Source organism: Ochotona princeps, chromosome 2 (genome assembly GCF_030435755.1).
Source record: "Ochotona princeps isolate mOchPri1 chromosome 2, mOchPri1.hap1, whole genome shotgun sequence".
Taxonomy (NCBI): Eukaryota; Metazoa; Chordata; class Mammalia; order Lagomorpha; family Ochotonidae; genus Ochotona; species Ochotona princeps.
The window spans coordinates 161,203,422-161,227,141 of record NC_080833.1 but is presented as its reverse complement, the minus strand read 5'-3'; the positions used below and the strand labels follow the sequence as shown (position 1 = coordinate 161,227,141).

At 49.6% G+C, this 23,720-nt stretch overlaps 1 protein-coding gene across 1 annotated transcript; it reads left to right on the top strand.

The window, feature by feature from the left end:
• The first annotated feature begins 429 nt into the window (after nucleotides 1-429).
• On the top strand, nucleotides 430-19,779 carry MRPS14 (mitochondrial ribosomal protein S14). Its single transcript, XM_004596277.4, has 3 exons — nucleotides 430-560; nucleotides 4,486-4,644; nucleotides 19,357-19,779. Exons 1-3 carry the CDS (start codon nucleotides 516-518, stop codon nucleotides 19,537-19,539), a joined length of 387 nt encoding a protein of 128 aa, XP_004596334.2. The 5' UTR covers nucleotides 430-515; the 3' UTR covers nucleotides 19,540-19,779.
• Nucleotides 19,780-23,720: the final 3,941 nt, after the last annotated feature.

Here is a 23,720-nt window from a genome sequence, read left to right as displayed (position 1 = left end):
ACTTGAGGACCTCTGCTTTGAGCCTGCAGCGTGTGCACCACCCGGGACCCCTCAAAGCCCCCAGCACCGAGCGTGGCTCGCCGTCCAGGCACTCCATCCTGCTGTTTTATTTCAATGGTAATGTCTCCTATAGCAACAACAAAAGACCAAGCCCTCTTCCTAGATATGTGTGAACACAAACATATTTATCCCCGCCACATCATCATCACCACCACCTCCGCGAGACGCAGCAAGCCAGCGGAGGAGGCGGGGGTCCTAACTCCGCGGTTCTGACAGGGGCCGCCGAGGGCCGAGAGGGAGGCGCGCCCGCGGCGGCAGCCGTGGTTCCCTTCCGGAGGGAAGGGGAACCGAACCCGAGGAGCGACCCGGAGCCCTCAGCAACAGCGTCACAAACTCCCGCGAGAGTTTCAAACCGCCGCGAGCCCCGCCTCCTGCGGCCGAAGGCCCGCCCCCCGCCCCGCGGCTTCCGGCCGTGCCGATAAAGTTGCTGTTGTTTGGCGTCGGTCGCGGACAAGATGGCGGCGTCCACGCTGGGCTCGCTGCTGCGGGCGTTGCGGCAGGTCAGGCGCCCTCCTCGCTGGCTCCTCGGCCGGCGGCCGGGCCCCGGGTCCAGGGGACTTCGGAGGGAGGAGAGGGTGGCGGTGGGAGCGGGCCACGGCGGCCTGTCCGAGGCGGGGAGCGGGCAGCCGTGCTCCGTGCGGCTTGGCTGGGGTCCCTGGATCCCACAGGCGTTGAGAGCGGGGGAAATGGGTCTGTAGCCGGAGAGGACGGAGGGTTGAGAGCGAAATGTTTTTTTCTTTGGTGTCAGGAGTTAGAGCAGTCTTACTAAAAGGAAGGTTGCTGGAGTGTGGGAAGAATCTGTGCCTTTGTGTAGCCGACAGGCGACGCTGTCTTGTGTGTGCAAGTTTGGTCTCAGGAAGACTACGGTTGACCTGTAGCAATGCTAATGGAAACATAATGGCAACATTGTAATTAAGAATTTTTTTTTTTATAAGCAAAAAGTAGGGGGCTGGCAAGGGTGCAGGGGGTTAAGCCACCTGTTTGGAATCAGCGCCCCGGGGCGTGAAGGCGGGGGCGGTGCTGGGGTCTGAGCGCAGTCCCTGGCGGCTGGGGCCATCTGGGAGCGAACCAGCAGATGGGCGACCCCGGGCCTGTTTGTCTTTGCCCTTCACGTCTTTTTGAAAAGGGGTACAAGTCAAACCAGGTGGAATTAATCTTGAAGTAATTAGGAAAGCTACCTGCCTGCCGGGTGCACGCATTCCACGCCGAGTGCTTGCCAGCCACGGAGGCTGTATTGGAGGGAGAGGAGATGTGGACTAGAGGGAGCGGATACTGGAACGTGGTAGTGGGGATCTTGGAAATTCGCTTCTGAAGGTTTCTGATTAAGCGGCCAGTGAAGTCAGCTGAGTGTGGGGATGTGGGAGCAGGTGTCAGGAATTTAAGGAAGTCGTTGGGAATGGAAGGGCAGGAAGGGTTAAGAAGTGGAGTAAATGCGGAGATGAGAGAGAAAGGCCAGGAAGCTACAGGAAGATTTGAGAGCGATCTGTAATCGTGTTTACAGATCCTGGAATTCAGGCTGGGTTAACCGGGAGATCAGAAGTTCAACATCAGAGAGTGAACGTGTGGTAGGACCAAGGTACTGGAAGTTCCAGGAGGGTTGTTGAGTTAGGAGAAACGAGTTAGAAAGAAGACACTGAACTGAAATGACAGGAAGTGATCCACTTAGGTGTGGAAGTTAATAAAGGAGCAGAGAACAGGAATCCTTGAGAGGAATTCACCCAACTACAAAATCAGAGTATGGTGTGTGTACAGAATCGCTGGGAATCGAGACGGGAAGCGTGCTGCAGAGTGGCTGTGAGCTGGAACCCATAATTGTTGAACAGTGAGCAGCAAGGGCAGGCAGGGGAATGTGGGGGGCCATCTGAGAGCCGCCAGGGAGACCCCTGGGTGGCTGTAGGAGATTGGTTTCAGCTGGAATGGAACGGTGGAAGAGCTGGTAAGGAACAGGGTTTATGTGAGTGATCCACTGGGGAAGGGCTAGAGAGTTGGGCGGAATGTAACAGCAGGAAGGAAATGCAGTCTGTAACATACTGTTACAAAGTAGGGGGAAAGTAACTGTCGCAGAGTGGACAGCGCAGAAGCGGCAAATACTAGCCATTGAATGTCTTATGTACAGGTGTATTGCTTCTGTAATCAGTAGACAATAGAGAAGATAGGAATCGTTTGAGAAGAAATGTGGAGTTTTGTGTTCTAAGTGCCGACTTACCTGCGACCCCCGCGCGTGGGGCAGTGCCGACTTACCTGCGACCCCCGCGCGTGGGGCGTGAACGGCATGCTGGAGCCAGGGTGGTGTCACCAGGGTCTGTGACTGCTTGTCGTTCTCCGCATTTCTGTGCTTGGTTTGGACACACTGGTCCTTCTGTGGCCTCCCTTTGCCCTCAGCGGTCACGGAATTCACTGTTTCTCCAGGGCTCGTGTAAGTGCCCCTCCCTGGCGCAGCTGGGCTGGCATTCATTTGACTCATCAGGCTTACTCATGTGCCAAATGGTTGTATGGATTCTGTTCATGCAGAACATTTCTTCTCTTTTAGGAGAATAGATGTTGTTCAGTTCTATGAAAGCTAACGAGATCTTTAAGTTCTGGGGCCAGTGCTGCGGTGGAGTGGGGGACCGCACTCCCTGTGTGGAGGTGACCTCCCAGTCGCCCCCTGCGCTGGATCCTGGCTGTTGCGCTTCAGTCCAGCGCCCTGCTAACAGGCCTGGGGAAGCAGCTGAGGACGGCCTCAAGGGCTTGGGCCCCTCACCTCCAAGCCAGATTCAGAGTAGATGCCTGGCTTCTGAGCAGCCCAGCTCTGGCCAGTGTGGGCGGATGGACGATTTGAAACTGTGTAGCGCTGCCTTTCAAATAATAAATCTTTTTGAACATTTCATGTAGTTTGTCCAGTCAGATTAAATACTTCATGATGGATCTGTACAGCATAATATTAGTAATTTAAGGAAAATGAAAAGGATTTTTTAAAAAGTATTCATTTATTTGAAAATCACAGAGTGGTTGGTTGGTTCCCCAGCTGGCTGCAGTGGCCAGCCCAGGCTGGTGCAGAATCAGGAGCTGGGAGTCCTGCTCTCCCACATGGGTGCAGGGTCCCAGGCTCTTGGGCTGTCCTCAGCTGCCTCCCAGGAACATGCAGCCGGAAGCTGCAGGGAGGTGGAGCAGCACATGGCACCCAAGCTGGTGTTAGCCATTTGGTGTACCTGGTAGCCATGCCACAGTGTTGGGTCATGAGGAAGATCTTTTACATGCAGGCATAGAAAGATCCCGGGTATGTAGACACACATAGACATATGTATATGATGTGTATTTATGTGTTACATGTTTAATATATAAATGTATTATATATAAATTATGCTTTAAAATTTATTTGCTTGAAAAGTAGAGTTAGATGTGCCATCCACTGATTCACTCCCCAAATGGCCGCAGCAGCTGACGTTAGGAGCCAGGAGTATATGAGAAACTAGTAAGAGTGGGTGCCTGTGGTGCTTGGAGGTCACTGGGCAGCGGAGGGAGGAGATGGGAGGGAGACTGTCCACTGTTTTTATGCTTTCTTGGTTTTTTAATCATGTGACTATTAACCTGTAGAAGAGCAAGCTGAATCAAGTTAAAATCTCGGGCAGGACGAGTGTTGTGGCCTAGTGGGTGAAAGCTGCCACCTGGCACACTGTCACATTTGGGCGCTGCTTCATGCCCTGGCGGCTCCTCTTCCACTCCCTGCTAAGGCGCCTGGGAAAGCAGCAGAGGGTGGCCAAGTGTTTGGGCTCCTGCTGCCTGTGGGAGACCCGAATGAAGCTCCTGGTGTCAGCCTGGCCCAGCTCTGACAGCATTGCCTCCTTTGGGGAATGAAGCTGTGGATGGAAGATCTCTGTCCCCCCCTAATGTTGTAACTCTACATTTCAAATAAAAATCAGGAAAACAAGCACCACACACCTCGGGGGTTGGCATGAAGCTTCGTGAAATGGCAGCAGCTTCCAGGCTGCCCTGCAGGTGGGAGACCAAGTCCTGGTCCTGGCCTGGCCTGGCCCAACCCTGGTGTGGGGCCATCTGGGATGTGAACAGGTGGCCGGAAGATATCTGTCCTGCTCAGGCTTTCAAATAAACTGAACAAAATGAAACCTGAAAAATGTTCACCTCCCAACACATTCTTTGGCATAATGTTGTTTATTACCACGTTATTCTTTTTTTTAATATTAACATTACAAAGTTGAGGGAGTCACAGGCCTGTGTTAGGACAGGGTGAGTGGCAGGGAAAGGTGGGTGAGATCAGTTTTCCTTCTGTGGGAGGTCGGGGACGTGATGACCTTGATTTAGTGTGAATTGGGTGTTTTTAAAATTACTAAGGTAACATAAGACCCCTTTAAACACGGTCATGCAGATCGGCTTGTGGGGCTGGGAGCGCTGCCAGGCCCGTCTTACCTGCTCTTCGCCTTTTAGGTGTCTCCGTTATCTGCTTCTCCTCAAGTTCGAGGTTACTATGTGGACTGGAGAATGCTGCGTGACGTGAAGAGACGGAAACTGGCCTACGAGTACGCAGACGAGAGGCTACGCATCAACTCGCTCCGGAAGAATACCATTTTACCGAAGGCTCTGCAGGTCAGCTAATTGAGTCCCTTTCTGCCACAAGGTCATTAACTCGGCATCTTTATTAAGGCTGTTTGCTCTGACTTCGCATGATTCTGGAGCTTGATCAGATACTCCTGACCAGCAGAACGGCCTTGACACTGGTGGGTTTCAGCTTAAAGTCTGACCAAGCCTTCCAGCCATCTGCTTGTGTGATCCCGTGAAGGGCCTGGCTGGCAGTGACCGAGCCAGAACTGGGCGGTTACTTGGTTCCATTATCTTCCTTTTTATTTTTTAATGTTTATTTTTGATAATGTTTACATAGTTCATCAAGGTTTGAAGGGTTGAAGATTAGGGGAATGCTGGTGAGACCACTGCTTCCAAACTTTCTGCTCATTCTTCTGTGTGCGGAAAGAGGGGAGATGTGAAGAGAAGCCAACCCCAGCACCCCACCCGCCTCTGCCCAGGGGTGGGGGGTGGCTGCCTGTCACCCCAGGACCCCGATGTGGAGGACCTCTGAGGGTTCTCGAAGGATGGGGGACGGCCGCCTGTCACCCCAGGACCCCGATGTGGAGGACCTCCGAGGGTTCTGCTCAAAGGATGGGGGACGGCCACCCGATGCCACCCCAGGTCCCCGATGTGGAGGACCTCCGAGGGTTCTGCTCGAAGGATGGGGGACGGTCACCCGATGTCTTCCCAGGTCCCCGATGTGGAGGACCTCCGAGGGTTCTGCTCGAAGGATGGGGGACGGTCACCCGATGTCTTCCCAGGTCCCCGATGTGGAGGACCTCCGAGGGTTCTGCTCGAAGGATGGGGGACGGTCACCTGATGTCTCCCCAGGTCCCCGATGTGGAGGACCTCCGAGGGTTCTGCTCAAAGAATGGGGGACGGCCGCCCGATGTCACCCCAGGTCCCTGATGTGGAGGACCTCCGAGGGTTCTGCTCGAAGGATGGGGGACGGTCACCCGATGTCTTCCCAGGTCCCCGATGTGGAGGACCTCCGAGGGTTCTGCTCAGTGGTTTAGAGAATTCTGAAATGCTGCCCATCTTGCTGATCTAAGCATGAGGAAATCCTCCCAGGGTTCACTGGCTGACAGAGTCCGTCTCAGTCTCCACTCACCCGGATGTTTGCTGTCAACACTTGGCTGGGGTAGCTGTCCAATTTGTTCTGCCCTCCTTCCTCTTCACTGGTACCAGATGTCCTGTGCAGGCCCCATGGACTGCCATATCCTCCCTGTGCACCCGGGCCTGCTGTCCACTGCTCCATCTGAGCCACTGAGGAGGCCCAGCTCTGACACATGCGCTCCACAGTCAGAGGTCAGACCACAGGTCCACCCCTGGGCCTCATGGACCCAGAACCCCTTCTCCCCATATGTGTAGAAAAGAAAAAACTAGGCTAGGTGACTCTGCTGGCACACTGGTATTACTAACACAGATTTGGCACCCACCAGGCCCAGGATGCCCACCAGCTCTTAGCTGCTGTTCTCTGAGCGGTGTAACGCTTCCTGGGCCGTTGCCCACAGCTGGGGTGTTCCGTGATCTTTCTTTACTTCATCTCGGTCTTTGAACTCTCTAGTTAGCAAAGTCTGTGGGGCATTGCTCATCCAAGGAACCACTTGCCTACTAGGTGGCTCAAGCTGTTCCTGACCCGACATTCCCAGCCCGTCTTCTGAGTTCCCATGCCTGCCATGGTGTGCCGGAGAGGCTTCCATTTAGGCTTCCTTCTTGTTGAGTTCTTCAGGTTGCACAAGAGGATGTCGGGCCCGCCTCATGTCATGACACTTGACGCCGGAGTCTTGCTGCTAAGTGGTGACATGTCAACATTCAGGGGGATTCTCGGGGAGTGTGAGTGAGCTCAGATTAATACAGCAGCCCGTGGGAGTTAGCAGCCCGTGCCTGGGCGTGGCCCCTGCAGGGGTGTGCGCGAGGCCAGTGAGCTGAGGGCTCAGTGCTCCTGCGCCTTTGCCACGACAGTGCCCCCAAGCCTCCTGCTCACTTGGGGGGAGTCGTCAGACGTGGCCTCTGAGAAGCTCGGCTCAGGATGCCACCAATCACAGAGGCAGAGAGGAATGACTGCTTCTAGGGGCCGGGAAGCTGGGGGAGCGGGGGGGGGGGGGCCGAGTGGCCATGGGAAGGTGTTAAAGGCATGCATTCTGAGGGTCAGAGGTCAGGAATCCTGCGGCTCGTGGTGTCTGCTGTGTGGCAGCCACAGTCGGTCACACTGTGTTGTCTGCTTGCCATTTGCTAAGACAGACCCGAAGTGTCCTTACCGTTCAAGTGACTGTAAGAGACGAGGCAGTTTAGTTGTGATAATCATCCTATAGGGTGTTCTTTTATCAAATCATGACATTATGCGCATTCCAGTATGCACCTTTTTGTCCTATGCGTCTCGGCCAAGATGGGGGACGTGTTCCCGGTGTCATCTCGCGTGACCTCTGAAGTGCTGTCGTGTCAGGCCAGCAGTGACGGAGCAGGTGTCACTCAAGGGCTGGCTCCTGACTGCCCAGCAGCTGACGGAGTGTGTCCTGGGACGAACACTCACGGTGTGCTCGTGGGGGCCGAGAAGCCCTGCTCTGTTCTGCCTTCCGTGTCCACGGCCCAGATCTCACATATGAACACTGCACTGGGGAGGACAGAGTAAGTGGTGAGTGGATGATGACAAGGTGGACGGTACCTCCAGTCTCCCAGCCTGGCCATTTCTTCTCCAAAGTTCCTGTCATATCACTTGTCTGCTCGTTGACTCTGCTGTGTTGAACTCGAAGTGTTTCATAGCGTCCACACTTGCATATTCTTTTGGAGATTGGAATTCTTTTTTTTTTTTTTAAGATTTATTTATTTTTATTGGAAAGTCAGATTTACAAAGTGAAGGAGAAAGATCTTCCATTCACTGGTTCAGTCCCCAAGTAGTCGGAGTGGCCGGAGCTGAGCCAACCCAAAGCCAGGAGCCAGAAGCTTTTTCTGGGTCTCCCACACAGGTGCAGGGTCCCAAGGCCTTGGGCCATCCTCGACTGCTTTCCCAGGCCACAAGCAGGGAGCTGGATGGGAAGTGGAGCAGCTGGGATATGAACCAGCCCCTGCATGGGATCTCAGGCATGCAAGGTGAGGACTTTAGGCACTAGGCTACTGTGCTGGGCCCCTATTTTCTTTTTTTAAATATCCATTTGCGAAGTAGAAGGAGAGACAGCTCTCCGCCTCATTGCTTCACTGTCCAGACGCCTGCCGCAGCTGGGCCAGGCCACACTAAAGCCAGGAGCCCGGGTTGGCTCGGTGTAGGTGCCGCGGAATCCCTGCTGCTCCAGGCTGGGCGTTGAGGCGCAAATACAGCTCTGCCCCTGCCACCCAGGGAGCCAGGGTGAAGGTCAAGTACTCTAGGTCCTTGCCACCCACATGAAAGGCCTAGGTTGAGTCCCCCTCCTGGCAGCAGCCTGGTAAACCCCAGCTGTTGTTGGGGGAAGTGAGCCGGCGGGTAAAGTTCTCTCTTCTGTGGGACTCCGTGCCTGTTAAATAAAGATGAGAACTACAGGCTGTACTGTTGCCGAACTAGAGGCTGTACTGTTGCCGAACTAGAGGCTGTACTGTTGAACTAGAGGCTGTACTGTTGTTGAACTAGAGGCTGTACTGTTGAACTAGAGGCTGTACTGTTGCTGAACTAGAGGCTGTACTGTTGCTGAACTAGAGGCTGTACTGTTGCCGAACTACAGGCTGTACTGTTGCCGAACTACAGGCTGTACTGTTGCTGAATTAGAGGCTGTACTGTTGCTGAGCTAGAGGCTGTACTGTTGCCGAACTAGAGGCTGTACTGTTGAACTAGAGGCTGTACTGTTGCCGAACTAGAAGCTGTACTGTTGCTGAACTAGAGGCTGTACTGTTGCCGAACTAGAGGCTGTACTGTTGCTGAGCTAGAGGCTGTACTGTTGCTGAACTAGAGGCTGAACTGTTGCCGAACTAGAGGCTGTACTGTTGCTGAGCTAGAGGCTGTACTGTTGAACTAGAGGCTGTACTGTTGCTGAACTAGAGGCTGTACTGTTGCTGAGCTAGAGGCTGTACTGTTGCTGAGCTAGAGGCTGTACTGTTGAACTAGAGGCTGTACTGTTGTTGAACTAGAGGCTGTACTGTGGCTGAACTAGAGGCTGTACTGTTGAACTAGAGGCTGTACTGTTGCTGAACTAGAGGCTGTACTGTTGAACTAGAGGCTGTACTGTTGTTGAACTAGAGGCTGTACTGTTGCTGAGCTAGAGGCTGTACTGTTGAACTAGAGGCTGTACTGTTGCTGAACTAGAGGCTGTACTGTTGAACTACAGAATGTACTGTTGTTGAACTAGAGGCTGTACTGTTGCTGAGCTAGAGGCTGTACTGTTGTTGAACTAGAGGCTGTACTGTTGCTGAGCTAGAGGCTGTACTGTGGCTGAACTAGAGGCTGTACTGTTGAACTAGAGGCTGTACTGTGGCTGAGCTGGAGGCTGTACTGTTGCTGAACTAGAGGCTGTACTGTTGCTGAACTAGAGGCTGTACTGTTGAACTAGAGGCTGTACTGTGGCTGAGCTAGAGGCTGTACTGTTGCTGAACTAGAGGCTGTACTGTTGCTGAGCTAGAGGCTGTACTGTTGCTGAGCTAGAGGCTGTACTGTTGAACTAGAGGCTGTACTGTTGTTGAGCTAGAGGCTGTACTGTTGAACTAGAGGCTGTACTGTTGCTGAACTAGAGGCTGTACTGTTGCTGAACTAGAGGCTGTACTGTTGCCGAACTAGAAGCTGTACTGTTGCTGAACTAGAGGCTGTACTGTTGCCGAACTAGAGGCTGTACTGTTGAACTAGAGGCTGTACTGTTGCTGAACTAGAGGCTGTACTGTTGCTGAACTAGAGGCTGTACTGTTGCTGAACTAGAGGCTGTACTGTTGCTGAACTACAGGCTGTACTGTTGAACTAGAGGCTGTACTGTTGAACTAGAGGCTGTACTGTTGCTGAACTACAGGCTGTACTGTTGAACTAGAGGCTGTACTGTTGTTGAACTAGAGGCTGTACTGTTGCTGAACTAGAGGCTGTACTGTTGAACCAGAGGCTGTACTGTTGCTGAGCTAGAGGCTGTACTGTTGAACTAGAGGCTGTACTGTTGCCAAACTAGAGGCTGTACTGTTGCAGAACTAGAGGCTGTACTGTTGCCGAACTAGAGGCTGTACTGTTGCCAAGCTAGAGGCTGTACTGTTGTTGAGCTAGAGGCTGTACTGTTGAACTACAGACTGTACTGTTGTTGAACTAGAGGCTGTACTGTGGCTGAACTAGAGGCTGTACTGTTGAACTAGAGGCTGTACTGTTGCCGAACAAGAGGCTGTACTGTTGAACTAGAGGCTGTACTGTTGCTGAACTAGAGGCTGTACTGTTGCTGAACTAGAGGCTGTACTGTTGAACTAGAGGCTGTACTGTTGAACTAGAGGCTGTACTGTTGTTGAACTAGAGGCTGTACTGTTGCTGAGCTAGAGGCTGTACTGTTGAACTAGAGGCTGTACTGTTGAACCAGAGGCTGTACTGTTGCTGAGCTAGAGGCTGTACTGTTGAACTAGAGGCTGTACTGTTGTTGAACTAGAGGCTGTACTGTTGCCGAACTGGAGGCTGTACTGTTGAACTACAGAATGTACTGTTGTTGAACTAGAGGCTGTACTGTTGAACTACAGAATGTACTGTTGTTGAACTAGAGGCTGTACTGTTGCTGAGCTAGAGGCTGTACTGTTGTTGAACTAGAGGCTGTACTGTTGCTGAGCTAGAGGCTGTACTGTTGAACTAGAGGCTGTACTGTTGCTGAACTAGAGGCTGTACTGTTGAACTACAGAATGTACTGTTGTTGAACTAGAGGCTGTACTGTTGCTGAGCTAGAGGCTGTACTGTTGTTGAACTAGAGGCTGTACTGTTGCTGAGCTAGAGGCTGTACTGTTGAACTAGAGGCTGTACTGTTGCTGAACTAGAGGCTGTACTGTTGAACTAGAGGCTGTACTGTTGCTGAGCTAGAGGCTGTACTGTTGCTGAACTAGAGGCTGTACTGTTGCTGAACTAGAGGCTGTACTGTTGCTGAGCTAGAGGCTGTACTGTTGAACTAGAGGCTGTACTGTTGCTGAACTAGAGGCTGTACTGTTGCTGAACTAGAGGCTGTACTGTTGCCGAACTAGAAGCTGTACTGTTGCTGAACTAGAGGCTGTACTGTTGAACTACAGACTGTACTGTGGCTGAGCTGGAGGCTGTACTGTTGCTGAACTAGAGGCTGTACTGTTGAACTAGAGGCTGTACTGTTGCCAAACTAGAGGCTGTACTGTTGAACTAGAGGCTGTACTGTTGCTGAGCTAGAGGCTGTACTGTTGCTGAACTAGAGGCTGTACTGTTGCTGAGCTAGAGGCTGTACTGTTGAACTAGAGGCTGTACTGTTGCTGAACTAGAGGCTGTACTGTTGCTGAACTAGAGGCTGTACTGTTGCCGAACTAGAAGCTGTACTGTTGCTGAACTAGAGGCTGTACTGTTGAACTACAGACTGTACTGTTGTTGAACTAGAGGCTGCACTGTTGCTGAACTAGAGGCTGCACTGACGTTCTGCTGCGATTCCTGCGTTCCTCAGTCACTTTGTCCTTCCCATATTCATTCTGTAATTTGTTGATTTTGAAAAAATTTTCGGATGAGTTCCACTGAGGAGTATTTTCAGAGTTGGTTCGTCTGCTGGTTCCTTATCTGGATGGTCCCCGTTGCCAGCTCTGGGGCAGGCCGGAGCCGGGAGCTGGGAGCCTCTTCTTGGTCTCCCACATCAGTGGTGGGCAAGCATGGAGCCAATGTTTCACACTGCTTTTCTTTGGCCGTTATCAGGGTGCCGGATCAGCAGTGGTACAGCAGGGACATGAACTGATGCCCACGTAGGGTGTTGGCCTGCCAGGTGTCAGCTGCTGCACCCATATGGGATTCCGGGTGCATGCAAGATGAATACTTTAGCTGCTAGGCTACTGCATCGGGCACACTAATAATTTTTTTTTAATAAAGCAAACATTTATTAAACTATAATAAAAACATTCGATCAAATTACAAAACCTGAGCAAGAAAAACAAACGGCATATGCTTAACTGTAGTTGACATTCAAATAAAATTTACATTCCCAAAATATTATATAGTAGTTAGAAAATACCAGCCAAAGTAATATTAGGATACTTTTACGTGCGATCTCAACAAATTTGAACAGAAGCAAATTTTAACAAAGGTAAATTTTACAGTGAAACATAGCAGTAGATTAAGGATCTTAACATGTTTATTTTACTGCTATTTGACACTATGATACAAAAATAAGAGGATTTACTTGACATTTTTAATAAATATCTCATGGGCTGTTGAGTGCCTTACTGGTGAAAAGATTTAACTGGCTAATCTCATCAATCCATTTTGTACATTTAGTAAGCATCATCTCTGCCCTACATAACTCTTAATGCAATTCACAGCACACAAATTGTTATCAAATTAAATACATAATCAACTCGGACTTCTCAACAACAAGGAAATTAGTAAACCATCAAATGGACTGCTTACCATACACTTTCCTCATAACCAAATAACACACAAAAAAATCAAATTAATATTTGTCATCACTCTAAACTATTGCCAGCAACTGACAAACTGCCAATTTGCCATATTCATGTTCACAACATGCTAAATATACTCTGCTGTTACTTCATCCATGAAATGCCAACATGCCTAGAACAGAGAATTTTCACCATCTCTTGCCGTGGGACCTGACTTGCAGCAATCTATATTTAGATCAGAACTCCATGGGCACTTGATGAACTCTACCTTTCTATGTTGGCTTTCTTATATGAGAGAGAATATATGGTATTTATTCTTTTGTGATTGACTCATTTCGCTGAGCATAATAGTTTCTAGTTGGGACCACCTGGTTTTGAATAGAATAATATCGTTCTTCTTGACAGCTGAATAATATTCCATTGAATAGATCTACCACAGTTTTTTTTAACCATTCTTCCTTAGACGCACATCTGGTTTGTTTCCATGACATTGCTATTGTGGATTGTGCTGCTGTGAATATAGGATTACAGATCCCCTTCTCGTATGCAGATTTCACTTCTGTTGGGTATATTCCTAAGAGCGGGATTGCTGGATCATATGGCAGGTTTATTTGCAATTTTCCAAGCACTCTCCATATGGATTTCCACAATGATTGTACTAGCCTACACTCCCACCAGCAGTGAAGGAGGGTACCTTTTTCCCCACAGCCACGCCAGCATGTGTTGTTTTTCGAATTCTGAATGTAGGCCAGTCTCACAGGAGTTAGGTGGTACCTCAAGGTGGGTTTCATTTGTATCTCTCTGATGGCTAGAGAGCCTGAGCATCTTTTTATATATTTATTAGCTATTTGTATCTGTTTTTTTGAGAAACGTCTGTTCATTTCCTTTGCCCATTTTGCTACAGGGTTTATTTTTTCACTATCCTTGGGTTTCTGAAGCTCTTTGTAGATCCTAGATATTAGTCCCCTGTCACTTGTGTAGAATGCAAACATTTTTTCCCATTCTGAGGTTGTTTCTTCACTTTTTTAATTGTTTCTTTTGCTGTACAGAAACTTTTTAGTTTGATATAGTCCCATTTGTTCATTTTGGATTTGATCGCCGTTGCTTTAGGCGTCTTTTCTAAAAAGTCTTTCCCTGTTCCTTTATCTTGGAGTGTGCTTCCTATGTTTTCCTTTAGTAGTTTAATAGTTTCTGGGTGTAAATTTAAGTCCTTGAGCCAATTAGAGCTGATTTTTGTATAGTGCGACAGGTACGGGTCCTGCTTCTTTATTCTGCAAGCTGCTATCCAGTTGTCCCAACAGTTTTTATTGAATAGACCAGGTTTTTTACCTGGATTGTTTTCTGTTTTCTTGTCAAAGATTAGTTGACTATACATGTGTGGGCTCCCTTCTGGTGTTTCCATTCTGTTCCACTGATCTTCTCTGTTTCTGTACCAGTACCAGACTGTTTTGATAACCACTGCTCTATAGAATGTCTTGAGGTCTGGAATTGTGATTCCTCTGGTTTGATTTCTATTTTTCAAGACAGCTTTAGCTATTCGTGGTCTTTTGTGGTTCCAGATGAACTTCTGTATCATCTTTTCTATTTCTGAGAAGAATATTGCTGGGATTTTGATTGGGATTGCGTTGAATCTATATATTGCTTTCGGTAATATGGCCATTTTGATGATGTTGGTCCTGCCAATCCAAGAACATGGTAAGGTTCTCCATTTTTCAAGATCATCTTCTATTTCTTTTTTAAATGATTTATAGTTTTCATCGTAGAGGTCTTTCACATCTTTAGTTAACTTAATTCCTAGGTATTTGAGATTCTTTTCCTCTATTTTAAAGGGAACTATACTTACAATTTCTTCCTCAGTGGTGGAATTATTTGTATACACGAATGCCATTGATTTGTGTTCATTAATTTTGTATCCTGCTACTTTGCCAAAGTCTCTTATGAGTTCCAATAGTCTTTTGACTGAGTCTTTTGGTTCTCCTATATAGAGAATCATGTCATCTGCGAATAGCGATAATTTTAATTCCTCATTTCCAATTTGTATTCCTTTAATTGCTTTTTCTTGTCTAATAGCTCTGGCAAGAACTTCCAAAACTATATTGAAGAGTAGCGGTGAGAGTGGACATCCCTGTCTAGTTCCAGATTTTAACGGGAAGGCTTCTAGTCTTTCCCCATTTAGTATGATATTGGCATTGGGTTTATCATAAATTGCTTTGATTATGTTGTAGAATGTTCCTTCTATGCCTATCTTATTTAGGGTTTTTAACATGAAGTGGTGTTGGATTTTATCAAATGCCTTCTCTGCATCTATTGAGAGGATCATATGGTTTTTATGAGTCAACTTGTTGATGTGATGTATCACATTTATTGTTTTGCGAATGTTGAACCATCCTTGTATACCTGGGATGAATCCCACCTGGTCCGGGTGAATAATCTGCCTAATGTGTTGTTGGATCCTGTTGGCTAATATTTTATTGAAGATCTTTGCATCTGTGTTCATCAAGGATATCGGTCTGTAGTTCTCTTTTTCTGTTATTTCTCTCTCTGGCTTTGGTATTAAAGTGATATTAGCTTCATAGAACGAGTTTGGAAGAATTGCCTCTTTTTCTATTGTTTGAAAAAGCTTGTGTAAGATTGGGGTTAGTTCTTCCTTAAACGTTTGGTAGAATTCAGCAGTGAAGCCATCTGGTCCCGGGCTTTTCTTGGTTGGGAGGGCTTTAATTGTTGATTCAATCTCAGTGCATGTTATTGGGCTATTTAGATTGTTAATTGCTTCTTGATTCAATTTTGGTGGATTGTATAAATTCAAAAATCTGTCCATTTCCTCTAGGTTTTCTAATTTGTTCGCATATAGTTGCTTATAGTAGTTCCTGATGATTCTTTGTATTTCTGAGGTATCTGTTGTTACATCTCCATTCTCATTTCTGATACTATTAAAGTGTATTTTCTCTCTCCTTTTTTTAATTAGTCGAGCTAATGGGGAGTCTATTTTGTTGATTTTCTCAAAGAACCAACTCTTTGATTGATTAATCTTGTGTATAGTCCTCTTGGTCTCTATTTGGTTTATTTCCTCCCTTATTTTGATGATTTCTTTTTTCCTACTAGTCTTAGGGTTGCTTTGTTGTTGTTTTTCAAGTTCCTTCAACTGTAAGATTAGCTGATTTACTTGGTGCTTTTCTTGTTTCTTGAGATAAGCATTAATTGAAATGAACTTTCCTCTCAGCACCGCCTTGATTGTATCCCGTAAGTTCTGATAAGTTGTGCCTATGCCTTCATTTGTTTCAAGCAATTTTTTAATTTCCCCTTTGATTTCCTCTCTAACCCATTGCTCATTAAGTAATATATTGTTCAGCCTCCATATGTTTGTAGGTCTTCCTTGGTGTTTCGAATTCTTGGTCTCAAGCTTCACTGCTTGGTGGTCTGAGAACGTGCATGATATGATTTCCACTTTTTTAAATTTGCTAAGGCTTGATTTATGGCCTATGATATGATCAATTCTGGAGAAAGTTCCATGTGCTGATGAAAAAAACATGTATTCTGTCAGTAGGATGAAAGGTTCGATAGATGTCAACTAAGTCCATTTGCTCTAGAGTTTGAATGAGTTCTATTGTTTCTTTGCTGAGTTTCTGGTTTTTTGATCTGTCCATTTGTGTTAATGGGGTATTAAGGTCCCCCACTATGATCGTATTGGAGTCTATTTCTCCCTTTAATCCCATTAATGTTTGTTTCACGTAACTAGATGCTTTGGCATTTGGAGCATAAACATTTATTATGCTGATCTCTTCTTGCTGGATGCATCCTTTGATCATTATATGGTATCCTTCTTTATCTCTTTTGATGCTTTTCACATCAAAGTCTATGTCATCTGATATAAGAATGGCTACTCCTGCTTGTCTTACCTTACCATTTGCTTGAAATATCTTTTTCCATCCTTTTACTTTCAATTTTTTCTGATCTTTATTGGTGAGATGCGTCTCCTGTAAGCAGCAGATAGATGGATTTTGTTTTTTGATCCAATCCTCCAATTTATGGCGTTTAATTGATGAGTTTAAGCCATTTACATTCAGCGTTATTATAGATAAGGGACAGTTTGGTCCTGTTATTTTGGCGATGTGTTGTTCTAAATTAGGTCTTGTGTTAGCGTTTTAGTTGGATGTTCTCCACATTTGCCTTTGTTTCTGATGGTTACTATTTCTTTTTTCTTTCATAGGAACTTCCTTGAGTATCCCACTAATAATTTCTTAATGTGAATCTCATCTAATCAATTTCCCCTTCTCCAGCAGTCAAAATCTTCGCCATGGACTTCAAGGCTATGTATGATTGTATCCTTCCTCCTTCCAGTTTTTTCTCAAGTCTCATTGCCTTGTTCTTGGTCATTTGCCAAGGTTTTGAACTTCCGTGTTGAAGGGTGCCATGTTGCTGGCCCGCTGCCTTCTGTGCCTGTGTAGAGGGCAGCAGGACTGTAAGGGCCTGGAGGTGTGGCCTTGTGGGTTTGCTGGAGGAGGGAGCAGGTGGGGACACGTGGGCCTGTGGGCTTGTGCCCGAGTGGGCTGAGCTAGCCTGGGACTTTCCCCACGTCTTTGGTCCCAAGTGGAGAAGGGGCTTGCGGGTTGTGGGGAGTGGCCTTGTGTGCTGAGGGACCGGACTTGGGGGACTTTGATCAGGCCTGGGTCTTCGGTGGGTGGAGGGGCCAGGTCCCAGACCAGCACATGAGCCAGGAACTTGGGACCCTGGTGGTTGGGCCGAGCTCTCGGCCATCGAGCCACCCCACCGGAAGATTGGGCTTCAGAAGGCAGGGCTGGGGAACACAAGCACTCCTGGAAACGGGAGCAAGGGGCTGTGTGCGAGGGAGGACACTGAGGAGTGGCTGCTGAGGGACCTCCATCGACAAGGCCACTGTACTTGCAGGTGGGCAAGGGGGCTGAGACCAAGCAGTTTTGGAGGGGGGAAGCTAGAGGACCTTTATGGGTCAGATCAGTGCCGTATCTCACACGGGAAACCTGAGCTGGGCCAGCTAGCATGGATTGCCACTGACCATCATTCATCAGACAACACTAAAGCTAGGGCTGGGGGCCTACCTGGCAGGCCTAGCTCACCGTGCCTGCCAGTGAGAGTCGGAACAGGGCATGAGTAATGTTAGCCTGGGCCATGACACTAACCACACGAGAGAACCAGGTCTGGCCCAGATCCTTGGGGGATATGTGGGCGCACCCCTGTGGAACTGCAGCTTTCTCTGGTTTGCTTAAAAGTTGGGGTGGTGATAAGCTGAGCTAGGCATGACCATGGAACCCTCCAACACTCATCGGTACTGAGGTTGGGAATAGGCCGGGCTGGTCCAGGCTGTAGCACCCACAGGCACACCCAAGAATAGAGTGTAGGGCCGGCTGGACTGCAACATCCACCAGCTCATACGAAGGCCGGGACAGATGGGGCAGGCTACCTTGGATGGGGGCCTACCACCTGCTAGCTGAGATCTGAGTCCTGGGGTGGGCCTGGTGGGAGAACTTGGGGAGACTCCCCCAGTGGGCTGGAGCTCCAGGGGGGATGCATGTGATTGCGGTCTGGATGTTGGTCAGGCGGGGCAAAGTGGCTGCACCTACCAGCAAGTGTGTGGGTTGAGGGTGGGCCTGGTGTGGATTGTTGGGAGTTGCTCCAACTAGCCTGCAATTCGTACTGGTGTACATGAGGGCCGAGTGTGTGGTTGGCAGGGTCAGACTGAGCTGCAGTACCCGTTGGATTATGTGAGAGACAAGGCTGGAGGCAGGCTGACCCAGCAGTTGCAGCTGCCCGTGTGTGTGCAGGCTGGTGTGGGAGATGGCCAGAACTGGACTCCATACTGGCCAGCACACGCAATTGTCGGGTCTAGGATCACAGCAGATGACATTTCTTTGGGAATCACCCCAACTGAACCACTGGATTCTGAACTCAGGGTCTGTTTTTTGACCATGGATGGAATACATGTGTCAGAGCTGGGCCTCCTCAGTGGCTCAGATGGAGCAGTGGACAGCAGGCCCGGGTGCACAGGGAGGATATGGCAGTCCATGGGGCCTGCACAGGACATCTGGTACCAGTGAAGAGGAAGGAGGGCAGAACAAATTGGACAGCTACCCCAGCCAAGTGTTGACAGCAAACATCCGGGTGAGTGGAGACTCTGAGACGGACTCTGTCAGCCAGTGAACCCTGGGAGGATTTCCTCATGCTTAAATCAGCAAGATGGGCAGCATTTCAGAATTCTCTAAACCACTGAGCAGAACCCTCGGAGGTCCTCCACATCGGGGACCTGGGGAGACATCTGGCGGCCGTCCCCCATCCTTCGAGCAGAACCCTCGGAGGTCCTCCACATCAGGGACCTGGGGTGACATCGGGCGGCCGTCCCCCATCCTTCGAGAACCCTCGGAGGTCCTCCACATCGGGGACCTGGGGAGACATCAGGTGACCGTCCCCCATCCTTTGAGCAGAACCCTCGGAGGTCCTCCACATCGGGGACCTGGGGTGGCATCGGGCGGCCGTCCCCCATCCCTGGGCAGAGGCGGTGGGGTCCTGGGGTGCCCTTACCCCCTCCCCCTCCCCTTCCCTTCTGTTCCCTCAGACACAGAAGAAGAAAAAGGAAGTTTGGAAGCAGTGGTCTCGCCCACATTCTCCTAATCTTCAACCCTTCCTTCCTTGATGAACTATGTAAACATCATCAAAAATAAAATTTATTTTAAAAAAAAAGTGCTGTGGGGGCAGTGCTCCCCATCCCAAAGCCCAGGGTCAGACGCGTGGCTTGATTTGCTCTGCCTCTTGCAGCAACATGGGTGAGGCTCGTGGCGTGTTGTTGAGTGAAAGCCAAGCAGGACAGAACAGCCTCTACGCTCTGGTTGTTGCTGTAGATCAGCCACGCCAGGAAAGCCACGCCTGTGGTGGTTTGTTAGCTGTGAAGAGCGTCAGTACTGTGTCCTGTCACAGGGGCTTGGCTAGGCACGTGTGCACCTGGGGAAGCTTTGTGGAGCTCCACTTTGCAGATTCTGTGACTCCAGGCTCAGTGTAAATTTGAGAAACTGGCATTGAGAGGATTTGAAAGCATTTCTGCCAGCCCTCTAGTCTGTTTCTACTCAGCTTTGCTACCATGTCGAAGTTCTTTGGCTCAACGCTGGCTCTGTTAGTCTGGCTTGCACCCGAAGCTGGAGGAGATGTGGGAGCTGTGCAGTAATGCTCTGATTGCCTTAGGAAGTGGCTGATGAAGAAATTGCTGCTCTTCCGCGGGACAGCTGTCCTGTGAGGATCAGAAACCGCTGCGTCATGACGTCCCGGCCACGTGGCGTGAAGCGGCGCTGGAGGCTCAGTCGCATCGTCTTCCGCCACTTAGCTGACCACGGCCAGCTTTCTGGGGTGCAGCGCGCCATCTGGTAACCCCGCTCCTGAAGCTGCTGTGGTGACGGGGAGCCAGCTCTCGCCCAAAGACTGTCCTGCTGCTCCAGCGTGGCCTTGGCCGAGCGCGGTGGTGCTGGGTCTACTGTTCGTGTTCATGCTGTCTGTGAATTCCTTGGAAGTGGTAAAAGAGGTGGAGGTTGTATCAGTCGAGTTAATAGGTTGAACATACTGCTCCATGCCTTGGTACTGCGTGGACTAATAAATACTTCCTGTGACAAAGTGCCTGTATCCTCTCCTTCAGACTCCCGCACCCGTTAGGGCCGTCCGCGTCAGCAGGCTCGCTCGTCACGCAGTGCTGCGGGCAGTCTAGCTGACCGACCTGTGCGCTCATGCAGGGCTGGCTTCTCTGACCGCCCAGCTCGCCTCACTCCTGGCTTGTTGTTAGACAGTAACAGTGCGTTGGGATGTCAGGCTGGTGTTGGACTATCCAACGGGTAAAAGAATCGGAGTTTTTCTGTTCCGTTTTTAAGGATCTTTACAATTAAATATGCCTCTTTGTGTCCTTGAAAACCTATCCAAAGAGAAAACGTTTTGTTGGAATGTATTTCGTGGGTGTTGATGTTGGTTTATCTGTTATAGACATGGGTCTAAGGATAGCAAAGTTCTTTGACGCAGTGACTCCAGTGTGCTCAGCTCAGGAATGGACGTCCATATTAGTACTGCATGATAGCCTGGTGGCTTAATCCTCGCCTTGAACGCCCCGGGATCCCATATGGGCGCCGGTTCCTGTCCTGGCTACTCCACTCCCCATCCAGCTCCCTGCTGGTGCCCTGGGAAAGCAGTCGAGGCCGGCCCAAAGCCTTGGAACCCTGCACCTGTGTGGGAGACCCGGAGGAAGCTCCGGGATCCTCGGATTGGTTTAGACCCAGCCGTTATGGCACTGGGGGGAGGTAAACCAAAGGACAGAAGATCTTTCTCTCCACCTCTGTCTCTGTAACTCTGACTTTGCAATAAAAATAGATAAATCTTAAGAAAAAGTACTACAGGAAGTTCATGGAAAAGGGAATTAATAAATAAAAATATTGTAAGAATTTCAGAGTTTGTACAGAGGTTTTTCTAATACACATTTTCATGACATTTCCATAACCTACACATGCATGGATTTTACTATCTGCACCAAAATTAGCATAATATTTTATTTCTACTTCCATAAATTTTGGAGATACTATACATGGTAGTATGGAAATGCCTCCTTGACATCAGGGCCATCTTTGTGGGTGACACTAGATGGCGTACTTAGCTCAGGCGGCAGGAGAGTGGAAGCAGGCAAGCTAGGCCCACAGGATGCATCCCACCGTTGATCTGCAGCCACTTCGATGTATCAGGAACACTGACCGTTACACACGCGCATCAGGGCGTCTCATGGAAGCTAGGACTGAAATGGAGCACTGGGAATTGGAGTGGTTTTTTTTGTCATTTAAATTTATTTTTATGGGAAAGTCGGAGGAGGAGGACAGAGAGGAAGATCTTCTGTCTGCTGGTTCACTCCCCAGGTGGCCTCCACGCCTGGAGCTGAACCGGTCTGAAGCCAGGAGCTTCTTCCAGGTCTCCCACGTGGGTGCAGCGTCCCAAGGCTTTGGGCCGTCCTCAGCTGCTCTCCCAGCCACCAGCAGGGAGCTGGATGGGAAGTGGAGCTGCTAGGATTAGAATGAGAGCCCATATGGGATCCCGGTGCGTGCAAGGCGAGGACTCCAGCCGCTAGGCCACCGCGCTGGGCCTGAAATCGGAGTGTTTTAAGCCAAGGGCTGACATCACCACCTGCTTTTGGTGACTGACAGTTGTGTGGGGACAGTCATGAGAAGTTGCGTCCGTGGCCAAGACAGACCTTCAAGACGCTCTGTTCAGGACGGTGGGGAACTAAGCCAGGGCAGTGTATTACCAAAGGAGAAGAGATGAGAGGGTAAACATTGAGTGTTTGGGGGAACTGAGCAAGATGAGTGATCCTATCTGAAGATGTGCGATCTGCCTCTGGCTGGCCAGAGGATGGATGTGGGGGACGCGTGAGGGGAAGGAGCGGGCTGCAGAGCAGCATGCACTGTCGGACGTGCAGTCGGACACAGCATCCACTCGAGGAGTCGAGAGTGCACTTGGAGGGGAAAGTGAAGTCATGGGAAAACTTACGTCCCAGGAGCAGCTCAAGCTAACAGATACAATTGTATCTACAGCAGTCCTTTGTTGATTCCTGACATCCATTGCTAACGAACATCCCACCTTTGGGCTATTTGAAATGAGACCAGACGTAATGAATATATGTCACTTGGATGTGTGTCTCAATCTCCTTTCGTAAGCCTCTGATTCAAAAACTCCTCTCTTTGTAATGTGATTTGTGGGAGACAACAGACCATTTGTCTTGTAGGATGTCCAGTATTGGGCTGTTTGACTCTTAAAGTGTCTCGTACAACGGTTTTGAAAACAAAGCTACATCTGGAGGCTGGACTAAATTCTGGTTGTGTTTTTTTGTTTGTTTTAATTTTTATTGGAAAGTCAGATATACCGAGGAGGAGAGACAGAGAGGAAGGTCTTCCGTGCAATGATTCACTCCCGAAGTGACCACGGTGGCCGAGGCTGAGCCAATCTGAAGCCAGGAGAGTCCTCCAGGTCTCCCATGCGAGTGCAGGGTCCCAAGGCCCTGGGCCGTCATGGACTGCTTTCAGAGGCCACAGGCAGGGAGCTGGATGGGAAGTGGAGCTGCCGGGAATAGAACCAGCACCAGTATGGGATCCAGGTGAGTTCAAGGGCACTAGGCCACCACATTGGGCCCTCTGGCTGAATTTAAAAGATGAAATTTCATCACAGTGCTGTCTGGTTGTGTCACATTACATGAGAAAGTGTCTGTCTGTGGACTGTGACATCACGTCGGAGGGTGCATGTCTGGCTGTGGACTGTGTGACTTCACGTCAGAAGGTGCACGTCTAGCTGTGGACTGTGACGTCACATCGGAGGGTGCAGGTTTGGCTGTGGACTGACGTCACGTCGGAGGGTGCATGTCTAGCTGTGGACTGTGTGACTTCACGTCAGAAGGTGCACGTCTAGCTGTGGACTGTGACGTCACGTCGGAGGCTGCAGGTTTGGCTGTGGACTGTGTGACTTCACGTCAGAAGGTGCACGTCTAGCTGTGGACTGTGACGTCACGTCGGAGGCTGCAGGTTTGGCTGGGGACTGTGACGTCATGTCGGAAGGTGCATGACTGGGGACTGTGATGTCATGTCACGTGGAAGGTGCATGTCTGGACTGTGTGACGTCACGTCAGAAGGTGCATGTCTGGGTACTGTGTTGTCATGTCACGTCGGATGGTGACGTCTGGCTGTGGAATGTGTGACGTCACGTCGGAAGGTGCATGTCTGTTGACTGTCATGTCACGTCGGAAGATGCATGTTTGGCTTGTGACTGTGGTCATGTCAGAGGGTGCATGTCTGACTGTCGACTGTGACGACACGTGAGAAGCTGCATGTTTGGCTGTGGACTGGGACATCACATCGGAAGGTTCATGCCTGGCTGTGGACTGTGATGTCATGTCACGTCGGAAGGTGCACGTCTGGCTGTGGACTGGGACGTCATGTCGGAGGGTGCAGGTTTGCCTGGGGACTGTGTAACGTCACGTCGGAAGGTGCATGTGTGGCTGTGGACTGTGTGACGTCACGTCGGAAGGTGCATGTCTGGTTTTGGTTGTGACACGTCACATCGGAAGTTGCATTTCTGGGGGCTGTGTGACATCACATTGGCAAGTGATGTCTGGCTGTGGACTGTGACATCACGTCGGAAGGTGCATGTCTGAAATGTGTGACGTCACGTCAGAAGGTGCATGTCTGGCTGTGGACCTTGTCACGTCACGTCGGAAGGTGCATGTTTGGCTGTGACTGTGATGTCATCACGTCAGAAGGTGCATGTCTGCTGGGGTCTGTGAAGTCATGTCAGAAGGTGCATGTCTGGCTGTGGACTGTGTCACGTCACGTCGCAAGGCTCAGGTTTGGTTGTGGACTGTGTGACATGACGTCGGAAGGTTCATGTCTGGCTGTGGAGTATGTTACGTCACACTGGAGGGTGCATGTCTGGCTGTGGACTGTGTGACGTCACGTCAGAAGGTGCATGTCTGGTTTTGATTGTGTCATGTCATGTTGGAAGGTGCATGTCTGTGGACTGTCTGACCCCTCGTCGGAAGG